The following is an 18,219-nucleotide window of genomic DNA, read 5'->3' as shown; positions in this document are numbered from 1 at the left end:
TCTGTTCTACGCATAAAGGAGGTCATTGACGCTATTTCGACTATATATTCCTTTAAGAAATTACTAACTTGATATGTGACTTAATTTCTTCAAATAAGAAAAAAAATCGCAAAATGTAGACCGTTATTCCGAAAGTTTATGAGTTTATGTCTCAAAATCTACTAAAAAGTCAAAATTTTAACGAATAACTCAAAGTTTTTATGTTTTTAATCAAACATGTACGAAATTTTCAACCGTTTTATCAAATAAGCACTACTTATTATTTGGAAACTTTCATTTTCGCTAAAATTTACCACTATATGCATTTTGAACATTGTTGGTTGAAATAAAGTTGACTTGAATTATGTGAAGGTGTCGACCCTGTATTCCGATTTTTGAAACTGTTTCAAGTCTTAATATTGTAATAAATCCGCCCATATTATCACTGTTTTATTTTATATATATAATTAAATTCATTTTGACATTTAACGTTCAAACCAGACGTTCATCGATAGCTCGAATACGGAAGTCAATATTCCACGTATATATGAGACAAATGAAACGTAAACTTGATCATTTCTTTGCCTGACACTATATTTGCTAAGATGTAGAATTGCGCTGAATTCAACTCAAGTTGTAAACGTGTATATAATTTGTTTTAATTAATTACGTATTTCTAGCAAAACTCGTTTACGATTATTCAATCAAGTGATAGATCAGATCGGATCACAGAATATACACTCTTAATTTTTCCGGGTCACTTTTGTGACCCGGATTCCCGGATAAAAATAGTTTCATCCTTTTCAGGATAATTTTAATCCATTCCCGGATAAAATTCAACCATTTCCGATTCAATTTCATTAGGCATGGTATCATTTCATTGTACCGTTCCTGATCAAAACGTAAAGCTTGCTGCTATTGGCTGATGTACATCATGTGACCTGCAGCGCTCGAACGTACGCTACACGGTCTTACACAGACGCCATCTTTTCGAAATTTTGCACTCACGAAATGCTCTTATGGATCTCGTAGAAGCAAAAATTACTTCAATGGGGATTGGAGAAGTACGTCAAGAATTTCAAAGGTGAGTTATTAGGCACTTTCCATTTCGTTTGTTGTGTTAATCATACGCAATAAAGTTAGTGATTTGAAGAAGCTATGCTCACTCCGTCACGGGTTTACTCTGGCCTAGCGTTATACAGTGTACACTATAGTGTGTAGCGTGTGGTGTGAAAAATATAAACGCTAGGTTTTTGATTGACTGTACTGTACAGTATACTACAGTACTGTACATGCCTACAGACAACAGTATGTAGTACTATTGTGAAGCCTCTATGGTGCTACAGGGCAAACAGTATTACTGTATGGTGGGTTCTAATGTTCAGTTGCTACTTCACCACAAAGTGGATTGTAATTTTTCGACAACCAAATAAATTGAATGACATAAGTAAGGCAGGCAAGGCCTAATAAGGGTTCCTGGTAATTTAGATTTAGGTAATGTAAGACTTGCCTACAGTGGGAATCAGTCTTTCCCTTGTATGTTCTACTGTATATTAGGTGATCATTTACAAATAAGGCATAGACCTACTGTATATGCTACTGTAGTGTTGTGGTTGGACTGGGCCCAGTAGTGGAGTGTACTGAACTGTACTTTTGTGTTGAAATGAAAACAACACTGATTTTTCTTACTTTTTGATTTTAATCAATATTTAAATAAGTTTCTGCAAAAGAAAAAAACAGAAATGGTAAAGTCGTCATTAAATCGCAAATACATTTGTAGGCTAGTGTCCATAGGTTCATGGTATTGTGTAATAGTACAGTCAACGCTTGAAGTAGCGGTTCCGCGAATATTTCAGGTATACCCGGTTATACCGAGCAGGTATGCCGCTTTATGTTAATGCTTATACCGATGCACCTTAGCATAAAGTTGCTTATGGTCTTGCCTAGAAATGGCAAAAAGAGGGGCAAAATAACACACTACTGTAAATGGTATACAGAAACTTCTCTGAATTCTTATACTGTTCATGGAAATAGATCATAAGGATCTGAGATCCGTATTGAAACGTTCAGTAAACTTCATTTATGGCAATATGTTTTAAAATGCAAAAAAAGGTAAGGAAAAATTGGCCAAATACAGGTCTTTTCAAATTGTGTTCATATACCATACTGTGTGCAAAAGTGGGTGCTGTACAGTAAGCTTGTGATAAGAATAGGCTCTTAATTGCATGAGGTCTGCAGATAAAAAAAAAAAAAAATTGCAGAAATGAACTTTCATGGAGGTATTACTACAATGAATTTTTAGAGAAGTAACATTTTTCTATCATATGTTTTCTTTGCTAAATTTCAGGAAGTCTAGTTTTGTGCTGGCACATGTCTCCATGAAGCAACAGGCTACCCGGAAAACCGACTGCGATACGTGAGGAGAAAGGACCAAAATAAGACAAAGAAGTCTGTTCGCGACCCTCATAAACCTTCAAAGCTGGTTGACACAACAGATTTGGAATTGACATCAGGTAAATTAAAATGTATTTATTTATTTATTTAGTCTTTCATTCATCCATCCATCCTACCATCCATCCATACATCCATCCATTCATTCATTCATGTAGTTTTTGCATCTAGTGACTTTTGTTGCTTAAAACGATATCAATGATTGTTTTCACAGATGATGCAGAGGAGTGTGTTCTTTCAGCGATGGTAACGTGTCTGGAGACTGGAGTATCACAGAGCCTTTAATATCAGAGACAATAAGAAGAGTTCTGTGGGAGATATTCTCTCAGAAAATACACAACAGATGGCATGGTAAGAGTTTTACTCAATACATGTGCTATTCTAGCTCAGTCACTTGGCGAACAGGAACCCAAACTAAAGTGCGCTAAGCTTACTGTTGCTGTAAGACTTAAGAAGAGTGAATAATGCCATGTTGTAGGCTACACATAATATATCAACGTTAATTGGGCCATAAGAGTATGGTATGAGTGTTTTGCTAGTCCTTTTCTAGCCTTTCCTTGGGTACCTGTTAGGTTGATTGCAATTTTACTGAGCTTCAAAATTATGCAAATCTGTTTTTTTTTCTTTCTTTTATGACTCTACTATTTATAGTACTTTAAGTTAACGAAGGTTGCCTCACATTCTTAAAATCATATATGTTTCTCAGAGAGAATGACCTAACGGTTATGAAATGATTGAGAATCACAATGATAATAATGCATGGTGTTGGTGATGGTGGTGGTGATGATGATAGTGAAGATGGTGGTGGTGGTGATGATGGAGGTGTTGGTGATGATGATGATGATGATGATGATGATGGTGATGGTGATGGTGATGGTGATGGTGGTGGTGGTGATGGTGGTGATGGTGGTGATGGTGATGATGATGGTGGTGATGATGATGGTGATGATGATGGTGATGATGATGGTGATGATGATGGTGATGATGATGGTGATGATGATGGTGATGATGATGGTGATGATGATGGTGATGATGATGGTGATGATGATGGTGATGATGATGATGATGATGATGATGATGATGATGATGATGATGATGATGATGATGAGGATGAGGATGAGGATGAGGAGGAGGAGGGGGAGGAGGAGGAGGAGGAGCTAGTTGCAAAATTTTAAAATTGTGGCAATGTATGGTTGTAACCTTGTATGTCAGAATGTTGCAATTTGAAAACAAAAATGTGTAATTTCTCATATATCTTTTCAATAGATTGGCACAAACATACCATCTGTCCTTGAAAAAGTTCAACAGCCACAGCCTTTCGTTTTGGCATGAGGACCAAGAGAGCAACCAGAGCAGGTGTTTAGTAGAGTTGAAAAAGGGGGCTACCTTGCCAATGACTTCTGCAGACAGTTGACATATGTTTTAAAATACTTGAACTCAATTATACATGAGAAATAGAATGATACAACACCTGGGACTTTTTGAGAACTTTCTGAACCAGAAGACTGAGCAATCATCACCTTTTTTTTACCCGTCATGGTATTAATGGATATCACATTATCTTAGATAACAAATTTATCATAGTTTGAGTTCAGTTTGTCCACTCATGTTCAATATTGACAGGTCAAATTGCACTGGAATAGTTTGGTTGAGCCGGTTGCATAATTTAATTGCAAAAATTCCTCATTGTTATGTGTGAGCTGTTCAGATTTTAAAGATGAATAGAGGGATGGTGTTTTTTCTAGCATAAACAGTGAGTGATGCATTGGTAACTTAACCTACCCCCACCACCTCCTCCAACTAAAACCTGCTTATGCCACTTAAAGTAACAAGAGAAACATCATCAAGCATTCATACGTGATAATTCAAGCACTTGTTCATTTCCAAACATGTTGGTAGTTCAGTAAAATTCTTAAGTTTTCAAAGTATTTTCATTTATTTTAATACATAGAACATTCGATGCAATTAATATTTAATAAAATTTTGCAAAGGTAAACATAGTAAGGAAATTATTTTTACAAACATTTTCTTATTCCCATGACAAATCACATCTCTATCATTTCTGCTGTATGTAACAAAGATTTTGTGCATGCAATTTAAAGTCTTACCCATTGTTAAGTTGTACAATATCAAAGTTGTGTCATTCTATAGTACTAAGTTATTTGTAACAAACCAAAATACATCAAAGTATCATTATTTGGTAAATAATGTAAGACCATTCGTTGAGAGGCTGGTGGAGTAGTATTTTTCAGAATTTTTCATTATCCTGCAATATGTAGATTTCAAAGGTTAAAGTTAGCAGGAGATGATCTCTTTTAAGCATATTCTAACACTTGTACCTATTGTAGGATATCTTTAGTGGAGATTTTAAAGCATAAGACATAGACATCCTAGTTAGAAAATACAGTTTTTGAAAGCAAAAAGTTACACATAAATTGCCACAACAAGTCACAAGTCACATATATAGCAGGGATATAACTAAAAATAGTATACACTTTTGCTGCCTTGATAAAACTCTCGCATTCCATCCACTTTTCCATTTCCGCTTTTGTTCATCAGTATTGTAACACAGATCAACCTCTTTTTATAAGTTGAAATAATTGACGTTGTTTGTTAACGAAGTTGTTAAAAAGAATAAAGATATGGCCAAGTTATTTTCAGATTTGTATGTTGTTTCTTATTCATAACATATCCAAAACGTAAGTACCCTTGAAACGGAAACGGGATCAAATTTATCCGGAATGGGGTCATTGTTTTTTTGATCCGGAAATCCGGATCATTTTGATCCGGGCGGGGTCGGTGCCCCTGGGATCCGGAAGCCGGATCAAATTTGATCCGGAATGGGGTCATTGTTCTTTGATCCGGAAATCCGGATCATTTTGATCCGGACGGGATCGGTGCCCCTGGGATCCGGAAACCGGATCAAATTTGATCCGGAATGAATCAAATTTGATCCGGATGTTTTAAGAGTGTATGTGAAGTGCATAGATACGATCAAAAAAGACGGCCGCATTGTTCTCGGCACATAACTTAACATATTTGAGTGAACTTGCTGTGGGATGTTAATTTGTGTGCCAACACAAAATAGTTGTCAGCGAAATATTATAGACAATGGCACTGGTATGTTGGCACTCATTCAGTTTTTTCCCTGAATTCGATATTTCATACAACAACACGAAACAGAAATATCAACACCTTCGAAATATTGAATGATCTTTAATCTACTATTGTCAGTTGTTATAGACATTTCGCTACATACGTTTTGAGAAGAAAAAAAATTATGTTAGATGTATCTTAAATCTTAAAATCCATCATGGTACACCCCTCCCCTTCTTTGACAAATGTGTTAAGTTATTCGACAACGTACATTCACAGTTAATCTGTTGGCGTTGATATATTGTTGTTGTTAATTGTTGTGTTTCTCTATGTTTAACCTTTGTTTTTTAGTTTTAAATTTGTGAAAAACGCTGTGACGTTTTCATCGGAATCACGAAAGTCGTCAATTCACGTCGATATTTTCTTTAACTAAACAAATCCTCTAATGCAAAGTTGTCTTCTTTCATCAGGTTGGTTCTTCCTAGTTTTATTTGATTAATCGGTTATACCATTACTGCCTTCACATGCTAATGAATACCGTCAATGTTGATTCCTTAAGTCAAGGAGCTTATTAGAGTTTAAAAATGTAAATGCCTTCACGAAGTATATACCAACTATATGTATCTGTGATAGATGTGAAAACTGCCACTATTATTTTAGCACAAACATAATCAATTTTCAAAATATTTGTAACAACCTAGATTCATTCATTGATTTATTTGTTTCTTCGCAATATAAATAGAGAGAAGTTAACTAAGTGACAAAACATATCAACAACAGGGAAACTTGTGAAAGGAAACACTCCAAAAACCCCGGCTAGATGGCTTGTCTATTAGAGCGCTCCCATAAGTAAATATAGAGAACAATACAAGAAAACTGTTAAAACTTATATCCACCCGCACACCGAACCAACACGTGAAACCCACCAACCACAATATATATACATACATACACAATTGTATACAAATACACACACGCATATATATCTATATATATATATATATATATACATAGTATATACACATATACAAGTATATACACATACACACATACGTACATACACCCAATGTTAATATAAACATGTATGCATACTTACACATACACATATCCCATCATGTATATACATATATATATATATATATATATATATATATATATATAGAGTAGGTTGGCGTCTATCTTGGCGCAGAGTGCTCTATGTCCATTGGACAGAGCGTAATATATGTTGATACTAGATGAGACTAGTGGAACACTAGTAGTTGTTACTCAGAGTTTCACGCGTTATAGCGATCTTCAGACAACTGCAGTCTGAAGATCGCTATAACGCGTGAAACTCCGAGTAACAACTACTAGTGTTCCACTAGTCTCATCTAGTATCAACATATATATATATATATATATATATATATATATATATATATATATATATATATATATATATATATATATATTAGGGGGGGGGGGAGAATACAATAACAAACGAATGGCTACAGTGTACAAATACAAATGAAAACTTAAAGTTTTAGTAGAGGTTTATAAGGGATATAGAAAAGTTGTAACGAAAGGAGTGTACATTATGCTTAGAAGTTAAATGCTCAGGAATGGAATTCAAGGTGCTGATGGCTCGATAATGCAACCTTGTCTTCGAAAAAGTTAGCCGATTGCCAGGGAGACGAAGACGATTGTTTTGATGATTAATGATTAATTAGACGCATTATTTGAATAATTTAGCACGTAAAACACATAAACAGATATAACACACAACAATTGCGTAACACCTTGATTATAAAAAGCAAATTGACCCTGTCACATAATATGGTAAATGCTACACAGCACATAATATGTTATTTGAGCCTTAAAACAATGTGTAATGTATTAACGGCGTGTCACAGTAATATTGAGTCAAACTTTAACCGTTAATTTACGTAATTTAGCTAATTTACTTAGTTCAGCTTGGTGTGATAGTCTCTTTTTTTTTGGTCGATTTTGTTTACATTCGAGAGAATCCCATGTGTGTTTTTACACTATCACATACTTCATCACACATGCTTATTTCAAGTTACAACTATATTTTTGTTTGACGAGATGTCTGCAGCATGTCATAAGTATGGACTTGCATGTACCATGTTGCAACTTACATTATATCATGTTGTTTAAAGTTTAAATTAATAAACACTTCGCCTCACAATGAAGCTATGGCTAATGTTTGATACTGCTATGATCGAACCCATGCTTAAGTAACTTCTTATCAATTAGTTTTAAATTTGTTATATTTAGCAACGATTTTCTGACTTCAGGAAACTCACGTCGGGTGAATTATACATTATGTTTATGCACACCTACATGGTAAAACCCCAAACGAGTGATATCAAATGCCCAATCCCTTACCACATCACACCACGTGGAGGTTAGGGTTAAACAGTACGAGTATGGTTGTTATGTCACGGATTCACTTTTTCCAGACTGTCCAATCGCTGTTTCTAAAATACCATGTTCCTTTTCAATGCAGTGTAACTATATTTCAGACCATTTGCCTACATATCAATGTAGTGTCACTAAACAAATAATAATAGGTTATATGACTTACGGCGGAGCGAGACAGAAGTCAAGCGAACTTAAATTAGCAAAGTGAAACTTCAAACTACTTCTTATCTGTGAATTAGTCAACTTTTGGCAGAAAGAGTGAATCGACACATTAATACAAGGTTTATTCGGATTAAAGACTTTGGAATAGCTACATCTTGTCTTAGATTTATTTTTAAAACCTATCTACGTCGATTGGCAAATAGGCGTCTGTACATTTGGTGCCTCTGTGAGGTAAGGGGTACACCTACATCGAATCGGTGACGTCACAACATGTTCGTACCATTTACAATCGTAGAGAGTAGAGGTTATTTTCAAACTTCACCTTGTCTAAGCTTTAATTCATGTCAGTAATGTTTGGTGAAATGATTGCCGGTAATATTTTAAATATGAAAAAAACCAGCGCCAATTCTTTGAACGATAAAAAACAATTAAAGAATAATGATTAGGTGTTTGAAACTAAAATAAGGCAGCATTCTCGATGTACAAATTGTCATTCCTTTCAGGTTCCAGAGGTTGAAGAAGATTTGCTTGCAGTGAAGTGATTTGCTTCATGACACTTTGATATTTGCAACCCCCCCCCCCCCCCCAATGAAAAAATTGGGACAAACCTTCCAAATATAATGTATCGCAGCCTACCCAATTGCTTTCCTTTCTCTCAATGTAAAGGTTATTAATAACGATATGTATCCACTGTATGTATTTAGGCTTCGAACTCTGGGACAGGCGTTGATAAGGAAAATCTTAATAACGATTTGACAGCAAGGGCAAAAAAGGTATCATTCGAAAATCGTTTCACGAAGAATGAAACGAGCTGTAGAAAATTAAGATATCATGATGAGGGTAATGTTCTGGGAAGACACAACCCAAAATTAAAAATGACTGCTTAAAATATCGTTTTTTCTTTTGGTGCCTCTCTATCAATATCAAGATTGTCGTTCAAAATAACCTCCTAAATACAGCTGTAAATATTATGAATCGCCGCCCCCCCCCCCCTATTGCCTATCTGCCAGTGAGGACGTTGTGGTCAAGTGGTTAAGGCAATGGACTTGTGATCTAAGGATTACAGGTTTGAGTCTTGGCCAGATCATTGCGTTGTGTCCTTGGGCAAGGCACTTTATCTCCATTGCCTCTCTTCACCCAGGTGTATAAATGGGGACTTGCGAGGTTACTTGTAAATATAGTTGCGTGCACCGGTTTTCGGCTGCACCCTATGGGAAGTCCCTATGGGTGCCCTAGGAAAGATTGATTGAATTGTGCACACTTTGGTGTGTAGGTGTGACAAGTTACCAATGACCAGGGTTATATTGTAAAGTCGTGTGAGACGGCCTTGGCCCTGAACAAGACTGTAAACCTAAATAATAATAATAATAATAATAATAATAATAATAATAATAATAATAATAATAATAATAATAATAATAATAATAATAATAATAATAATAATAATAATAATATTAATATTAATAATAATAATAATAATAATAATAATAATAATAATAATAATAATAATAATAATAATAATAATAATAATAATAATAATAATAATAATAATAATAATAATATCTACAAAATATCCATATCCCACATTAAGAACCATTAAAATAAGATGAAAACGATAGGAACTATCACAATATAGCCGAAAGTCCTTGTATTACATATGAAAACGTAACAATAACCTGGTCTATACGAGCTTAACATCCTCAGATATGATACACGTATATTTGGCTTTCTAACTTTAGAGCGATAAATTCCCCTTGAAAACAAAATGATGCTTCCATGGTGAATGGATCTGGGACACTTCGTGGTGTTGATCTCCTTGGTTTTTTTTCTTTAATCTGAACGTTCAACAAATTCCCCACTAACTCGAACGATGCATCGTAGACGATCACTATGGCGAACGTTTCGCTGCAAGTACAATACACCCAAAGGACGTACCAAAGATTGTTTTCGTTCCGCGTGCAAACACTCCACGGTACGGCTATTATCTGATCGTGTTTTAATAGTGAAGGTTTCTTTACCGTCTTACTAAGGCCTACGCCATTCAGAGAAGGGTAAAACTGAATGACCCGGTTACCGTGATCACATACAGCCATGCTTCCGTCCATACGTACGTGTAGAATATGGGTATGTCTTTTCAAGGTCACTTTCTCTGTTAGTTGCATTACTTCCCTCGGGGATTTACAATTCTCGATATCCAGATGGACTATCGTCTTTCCATCTCCTAACAAGGCGATACACCCTTTACGTTGTTCATCCCAGGATATACCGATGATGTCAGGGAGGTTGAAAACAGTAGCAACTATTTCCATGCCATCTTCAGTCTTGTCTGTGGTTGGAAGAGTAAACTTGTGAATCTGTCCAGAAGCTAAGGATAGCATGCTACGCCGATCAGAACAGAAATTTGGTGTAATCGTCAACCATTTTTTGGCAATACCTGTTTCAACTACCGTGTCATCTTGTAAGAAGTTAAAGTTGTACAACTTAACGAAATTGTGATTACTAGATACATTACAAGAAATAGATATCAACCAATGTATCTCTGGCCATATAATTCCAAATGATTCATTACCATAAGATAATTCAAATGTTTTCATGTACTTTGAAAAAGTCGACCCACAGCTAACCAGCTTACCAACACAAGACTTCGCCTGAGATCGAAACTTAGGCTCACGATAAGTGAAGGCGTTCTTCATGCCCTGAAGATGAGCAAGATTTTTAAAAATATTCTCTTTCTTTTGTGTAACAGATTTGAACCCATTCAATTTGGAAACATTGGCCTCCTGAAGGTCCTTCTGAAAGGACATGCAGATATCTGAAGTGTAATTTGTCAGCAAAGCGATCTCGGAATACAGGCTTTTTATTGGGTCGATCTTTTGACGAATACTCTCGCGTTCTTGTTGTACAGCTTGTTTCAGAGTTGTCTCTTCGTCGTTCGTCTCTCGAGATGCCTTTTTTACAGCGTCGGTAATTTCGTTCATTAAATCTTGAAACCGATCTTCGCAATTCTTTTCGACTGTAGACGTGAAGTTGGTAATTTCTGCTAGTTGTTCGGTAACTGTAAGAAGCTCTGCCATGATGGCATCAATGACCTCTCTTTGCTGTGTGACTATTGCTCCTACCGGTGCAATGTCGTGCTCCTCAGACTCTGCGTGTTGGTCTTGTACGCAGTCTTTGCATATCTGTCGTTCACACGTCCTACAGAACTGGTCGCAAGTTTTCATGTGTGCAGAACAATCACCAAACAGTCGTCTGAACTTCATATTAATGTCTGAAGAATCTTTCTCTTCCTCCACAATGAGGGCTTTAAGGGTGAAGTTGGTGGGTAGCGTGTCCGATGAAGGTGCCGTTATTTGTGCACGGCAGACGGGACATGAGGCTGGACGTGCTTGAATAAGCTTTTCAATGCATGATTTGCAAAAGCTATGTCCACAAGGCAACACCTTGGGATCGGTTTGCTTGAGACAGCATACTGGGCAATCGAGTGGTGATAAGCGAGCTTCTTGGTCATCTTCAGAACTGTCTGCCATTGTTGCAGCGATCTACGACAGAAAGAGAGAGGGAGAGAAATTATTGCACCATTTGCATCAAAGGAACCTTACCAAAAATCCTCCGGAAACGAAAACCCTCGTCAGAACAGACGTGGATCAAATTGTTCACCCCCAATCCCCCCTCCCTCCACAAAATTTCAAAATGTAACAGAAGTCACATACTAAATTGTGTTATGTAAAGTTATCGATCGATTCAAGCATTAATATTACCTTCTTTCTATCACTCATTAAATGGAAGCAAAAAATCGCTTTGCCCAATCACACAAAGAAAGCTGTCTGCGCGCCCGACTACTGTACAATCATTACAAGTTAGTACTGTCATTGATTGGTTAGATTAATAATTACTTTATCGTGACGTACAGATCTTAATGGAAGAGTTCTACTGTACACATCAACTTGCAGAACATTACAAAGAATGCTGAATGAGTATCAGCTAGAAATGAAATATAAGATTGTGCTCATGAGCAGTAGTTTAAATTTGGTCACGAAAATCAACGGAGAAGAAAGGGGGGTAGAAGTATAGTATAATGTATATTATACTACAGTATAGTATAGTATAGAGTAGGTTGGTATGGTATGGTATGGTATGGTATAGCATAGAACTAGTGCTTTAAGACTGGATTAGTGGGTTGAATATCCGAAGAAATATTCGAGCAATTAACCCAACACAGGACATCCTCCATTGTCCTCTTAAATAGCTGAGTTACGTATCCCTTACAAAATATGTGTTCACAGAATATTATTTGCTAGACTTTAAAAATGTCAAAACATATTAGGCATTTCAAATCTTGTAAGTGGATCGGAAATTTTACTACTTTGTCGTGTCATATTTCAATTTAAAAGCAAGAAGAGATAAGGATTTTCGAAAATTAATGGATCATAAAAAGAACTTGATAAAGGAAAATATTCTTTTAAGTGAAGATATAACTTTAGAACTGTTGGTGTGCAAGTGTATAAACCTGTTTACTAAAGTAATATAGTAAACAGTATCAAAGGATAGGAGTTGGGGATCAGTCTCTTTAGATACTGTTCTTTATAACCGAGCAAATTAGCTGTGTTTGATGCATAACATAGACAACGAAGCATTTCACATTTACAATTTTCCCATTTTCCTGCTAAACTGACAATGGCCACATCATACTTTTAATATCTCCAATAGTGCATGTCCAGAATTGCTTTGCTAGAGTTCATCTGTGAGAACCAGCTCACACAGATTGCCAAATGCTTTGATGACAATTTCATCTTAAAAAAGTGGGAATCAGGGTGCTTCAAAGACCCTTCGATTGCAACCTTAGCCTCCTGACAGAAAAGATTGTAAAAAAAGGGCAGCCATACATGTCATCTCTCTAAGCATGGAAAACGATTGCTACTTAATTCAACTTTTAAATTAAATCAAGAAACCAAAACTGACTGGAAACTCAAAACAAAAAGGAGATAAGGATATTTTCCACCAACAACTAAGCAATCAAGCTCTCAAAATTATACGTGGGAATTTCTCAATACCCTAAACGATAACTGTAAAATTATGAACACTAATATATACACTGGGTTGTTCCATACAAAATCAACTAAATAAAAAAGAAAATCTTGGTAGGCCACCTGTTGGATTTGATTCATTTTTGCATTATTTGTTGATATTAGTGAGCTAGGAACGTGCGCAAAATTTTAGCGTTGCAGGACTTTCGATTTACAGCTGTACAACGTTGAGGTGCCACGACAAGTTTTGCTCGACCAAGAGAGCCTTCATTACAAAGTACCAAATCTGAGTCCTCATAAATTCTTGGTAAAACATGATAGAGTTCTAAAAATAGCTGCCTAGGCCATGTTGTGGCCACAACTTTGTAATGGAGGCACGCTCGGTCGAGCAAACTTTAAACAGCTTTAACTGAAAATGTATAAGTCAAAGAACAATCAAATTTTGCACACCTTCCTAATATCAACAAATGATGTAACAATGAGCCTGATCCAAGAGATGAACTGCCAAGCCTTTGGTCGATTTTGTATGAAATGGCCCTACTACATACCGTTCAAAACATTGCTATCAGTCCAGGTTGTATTTCCATACAACCCCTTTAAACCCTATACAATGGTGTAAAAGGTTCTATACAACCCTTTAAACATTTGAGGCCCATTATTTCAATAATCTGGACTATTACTTAGTGTAACACATTGACTATTAGCTAATAGATCAGTTCTTCGGATGTAACGAAGTATTCAATAGAAATCTATAGAGACATTTATGTACTCAAATAAGTTGTTAACGTCGTTGTAAAATGTTTCACGGATAAATGGTGTTGAAAATCGTCTATGTTCATATAGGCCGTCTTCTAAGTCTTGTTTCGCTTCTTTTGCTCACCTTTTCGGGTGACTGGTATGATTGAAGCTTAATGTGCGGAAAATAATCGTAACAATCATGATTTACTATGCCAGCAAAACAGTTCTTGCACATTAGTGTAAAAATGCAGTAAAACGATTGTATTTTAATGGATTGTGAGACATGCCTGATTTTGGGCAACTGACCAATCACAGGGCTGCTTCTCGTGACTTTTTGCCCAGGCCAAAACTTTGTTTACGTATCTAATGTAGATAGCCTAGATTACGCACTCCATGCATATAAATGTGCCTGACGATTTTAAGCCCATCCATTGATCCAATATAAAGTAGACAACAGTCTGAATGATTAGGTCTGGGATAACTTAACTGATGGGACAGTAGAACTTAGAAGGCATACATTGCCTAACTGTAATTTACTGAACATTAGATGCAATAGGGCTACTAGGCCTGCACAAATCAATAACAGACAAAGAAGTTTTGATAAAACAACCAGGCCAGCTCTGCAAAGTTTGTGCAAAGTACCATTACACTAGGATCTGTTAAAGTGGATTTCACTTTGCCTCGCCTCTATGCCAAGGACCAGGAAAGTGGGAAAGCAGCCGCTGTGCCTCACTGCACCAAGGTCTCTATATTGATTATGAATTACATGATTATGAATTTTTGAACTAATAAAGTTCCATGCCTTCAGCTTTATGTTTTATTTCACTATTTTCTCTGACAGTTTGATGATGACTGCACACAAATGTGTAGTCCACTGTGCTGGGAAGGATGGGCCATTAACGAGGTTCACCCTAATCAGTTGACTAAAAGTTATTGCCTGTGCTGAGTAATGATGTGAATTATCTGGCCCACAGTTTGATGTTGCTCATGAAGTTGTAGCCACCTAAAAAGAAAAGCCTGACAGCTTTAAAGAAATGTTCTACCACAGTGATTGCTATGCGGCTTTCACCAACAAATCAGATATTATCAGAGCAAAGAGCGAGAGACATAATTACCTCAACAAAAAGCATTTGAAGGTAAGAGGTGTGTCAACATGCATTTTATTTTTAATTAAAGGTATGCTGTATTGATCCCAAATGTGCGAGATTTTCAAATATCCTTGTAAGTATATGTGTGAGAGCAAATTGGAAAGTAAAGACCTCCAGGAAAGGTTTTTTGAAAACTTCAAGTATGATAGCATGTTTATTGACTTCAATTTACATCTATTTTAGAGGAAGTTTATATACACAAAAACACATACCAACCCAACAAAGCAACTGTAGGTCACTTTCAGATAGAGGAGGCATACTGAGGGATTTTAATTTTTTTACACTTTTTATATTTTATTTCAGATTAAGATATCTCTATTGAAGAAGATCACCAAACAGAAATTGATGAACCCCTGGATAAATAACTCCAATCATCAAACTTGGATTCTTCCTCATCTAGGGAACAGAATTTGCTACCGATCGAAGAAGTGTATCATCTATAACTATGAAGACCTCCAGCAAATCTCATTAACTAGCCATGATATATTATTTCCAGAGTCATCATTACTGTGCTTAAAAAAGTATCAGCTATTTGCCAGTACCCCATGTTATTGCATCGTGATTGCTTTTAAATGTGAAACATTAGTACATACTAAGTGAAACAAGTGTGAAAAATAAGTGGGGATATACATTCTTGTATATACAGAAATACACATTGATGAAAAATATAAATTCCAAACGAAAAACCAACTTCCCATTTCATTTAAACATGCGGCTGATGTGTTTCAGCTGCCAGTGGCGAACATATTGTGATGCCGTGGCCAGCAAATATGTCGCCCTCTGTTTATTTAGGCTTCCGATGCCACTGTTTTCCATGTGGAAAGTAACGTAAGTATGATAGGTCACGTGACGCCTGTTCATTAGCTCAGCTGGATCCGATCTTGAGACTCGGTAGTAGCCCTGGCTCCGACCATTGTGGTTGTATTTGTATCTGTTTGTGTCCTTCTTGTATACAATAATTTACTATCATTAAAGGACTCTACTTCGATATTGAGACCTCCCCTGTACCATTTTTGTTGAAGTACATGGTTGATATAGATCTATATATTATTGAGGGCTTGGTGCCGATCTATTGTCTGTACCGTAGCTGATTATGGTAATATATTGCGAAATCTCAGCGCTCGTTCTTTACTCATTTATCTGTGCGTTATATTCTTTGCATGTAATAGCGATATTTAAGGCTTAACCGTTAATTAACACACTACCATCGTAGCCGCATTCAGTGTTCCCATGCCACCACCAGTTCTCATTGGGAATATTCGGGCGCCCCGGAATCTTAGACTAAGTTAACGTTACAGTGTGCTATATAATTTTTACAGAAAAAGCTGAAGCTACTGTATCATCAATTTCTGACTTCCAGAAATCTATTCATACCATATCACAGAAACCTCAGAAAAGTTGTAGTAAAACTGGTCTCAATCAAGAACAACACATTCCCACCAAGTTTTCTGGGGTTATCATGGCAACAACATCACTTGCTGAAATCATCATAACAGCATTGCATATTCTATGATACCATACTTTACGTGTGTATGTATCTTTCAGCCATAAATTGGTGGGCTTATAGTCCTTAAGAGGACCTTTCACAGAGAAAGTTTCATATTACTCTACTCTCTGACCCTGGCTATTCAAAAAAACTTCTTAGTTCATCATAGCCATATGTGGGCATCTAGCCGCCATTCTGGTTCTTGGCACAGCCATATTCACATGTTGACACTGCCAACAAACAGACAACCAAACCTAATATCAAATTGTACTCATTTTCACTCAAATCAAGTAGTCACCAAATATGTGAGCAAAATCGAAAAACTAAGCACTTTTATTGGCATATGGAAGACGGCCTAATAAGTATGCAGTTTAATGACTCGCAATTAGGGTGGGTTGAGTTATTAGAATTGATTAAACGATAAAAACGTTATCAAAGTCAATGCCTGCAGCGAAACCATGATCAGTTTAGTCTTAAAGGAGAAATGAATGACATACTTATACAGCAGTATATATGGCAGTACCTCACATTGACACGGAGGACAACACTGACGGACAAATTGTGACAACTGAATGGTAAAACATCAGTGATTGAAATTCAAGCTACTGTTCACAATGTGTTAAGGCTGCCGCTGTGTGAAATACTGTAGGCCTAGAATGCAATCAAGCATATACGTTTCGGTTATTAGTTTAGTTTAGTAGAAAAAAGGATCAGGAGGGACACTTTAGTCCCCATCAAGGACCCTATAGAGAGAGAAAAAAACTTAAGACACAAACACTCAGACCCGATTGCAATGCTTAAAGTGCTTTTCCAAAGCATTCTTAAACCCATTGACACTACTAGCAAGTACAACCTTCTCAGGCAAATCATTCCACTCATTCACAACCCTATTAGAAAAAAAGTTATGCCGAATATTAATCCTACTATGTGACTTATGGAGTTTAAGACAATGACCTCTGGTACAACTGTTAGCAAACATGACCTCTGTTAGCAAACATGAAAAAGTCGGCAAAGGATCAATTGTCGAAACCATACACCATCTTGAAAACCTGGATCAAGTCCCCACGTAAGCTCCAGTGTGGTGAGATTCAAAGGTGATATTGAACAAGCTATATCCCGAGTACGTTAAATTTACCTTTTGTAGCTTGCACTAACAACGGAGTAATGGAATCCTAATGTCTGAAAGCACAATTCTGATCTTTGACAGACTCTCAGTGGTATGGATATAATATAATGTAGACGTCTTCAGTGGGTGTGAGAGAACAGAAAGACCAGAAGTATAGTCTGGAGTATATTTACCTCACTTCTCTGACATTCGTCGTCTGCTTGTTCAATCTATGTATAGAACTATAATTCCTACGATAAACACTAATGGAACGTAATACGTAGTTATGTGACGTGTCATGCGATTACTCAACCGGGGAATTCCGAAGCCTAAAACCAACTCAGTGAGAAATAAGTCATGGTTGATCATAACATTTGTGAAGTGCGCCCCAGCTATTTTTCAAGGGCATCCTTATTTTCTACGAAACGCCAAGAGGACTAAAAGTGGCGCTGTTACACTAACATGAGCAGAGCCATAAGGCTCTGAACTTGCGCAGAGCCGTATATAGAGCTACGGCTCTGAACATGAGGTGCTACTTCCCTAAACAGTAGGTGCTACTACCCTGAACAACAGGAGGTGCTACTACTCTTAAGTGACGATGCTACC

At 36.6% G+C, this 18,219-nt stretch overlaps 1 protein-coding gene and 1 long non-coding RNA gene across 4 annotated transcripts; one reads left to right on the top strand and one right to left on the bottom strand.

Moving 5' to 3' along the window:
• Positions 1–876: 876 nt before the first annotated feature.
• Positions 877–5,084, top strand: LOC139965504 (uncharacterized). 2 transcript variants are annotated; one of them, XR_011792277.1, is made up of 4 exons: positions 877–1,063; positions 2,327–2,492; positions 2,645–2,781; positions 3,697–5,084. It is a non-coding gene; the product is annotated as an uncharacterized lncRNA (long non-coding RNA). The 2 variants fall into 2 exon arrangements; XR_011792276.1 differs by lacking the exon at positions 877–1,063 and having other exon boundaries at positions 1,106–2,492.
• Positions 5,085–6,987: 1,903 nt separating this feature from the next.
• Positions 6,988–17,950, bottom strand: LOC139965508 (uncharacterized). 2 transcript variants are annotated; one of them, XM_071967939.1, is made up of 2 exons: positions 17,808–17,950; positions 6,988–11,651 (listed from the first exon to the last, which is right to left on the bottom strand). In XM_071967939.1, the coding sequence occupies exon 2, from the start codon at positions 11,637–11,639 to the stop codon at positions 9,813–9,815; it is 1,827 nt and encodes a 608-aa protein (XP_071824040.1). In that variant the 5' UTR covers positions 11,640–11,651; positions 17,808–17,950; the 3' UTR covers positions 6,988–9,812. The 2 variants fall into 2 exon arrangements, with proteins under 2 accessions (XP_071824040.1, XP_071824039.1); XM_071967938.1 differs by lacking the exon at positions 17,808–17,950 and adding an exon at positions 17,644–17,801.
• Between the last annotated feature and the right edge of the window lie 269 nt (positions 17,951–18,219).

This window comes from Apostichopus japonicus, chromosome 3 (genome assembly GCF_037975245.1).
Source record: "Apostichopus japonicus isolate 1M-3 chromosome 3, ASM3797524v1, whole genome shotgun sequence".
NCBI classification, from domain to species: Eukaryota; Metazoa; Echinodermata; class Holothuroidea; order Aspidochirotida; family Stichopodidae; genus Apostichopus; species Apostichopus japonicus.
The sequence above is the reverse complement of the archived record's forward strand: the minus strand, read 5'-3'. Positions and strand labels throughout refer to the sequence as shown.

Coding starts and splice junctions, on each gene's coding strand:
- LOC139965508 (XM_071967939.1), bottom strand. CDS start 11,639: ATGGCAGACAGTTCTGAAGATGACCAAGAAGCTCGCTTATCACCACTC.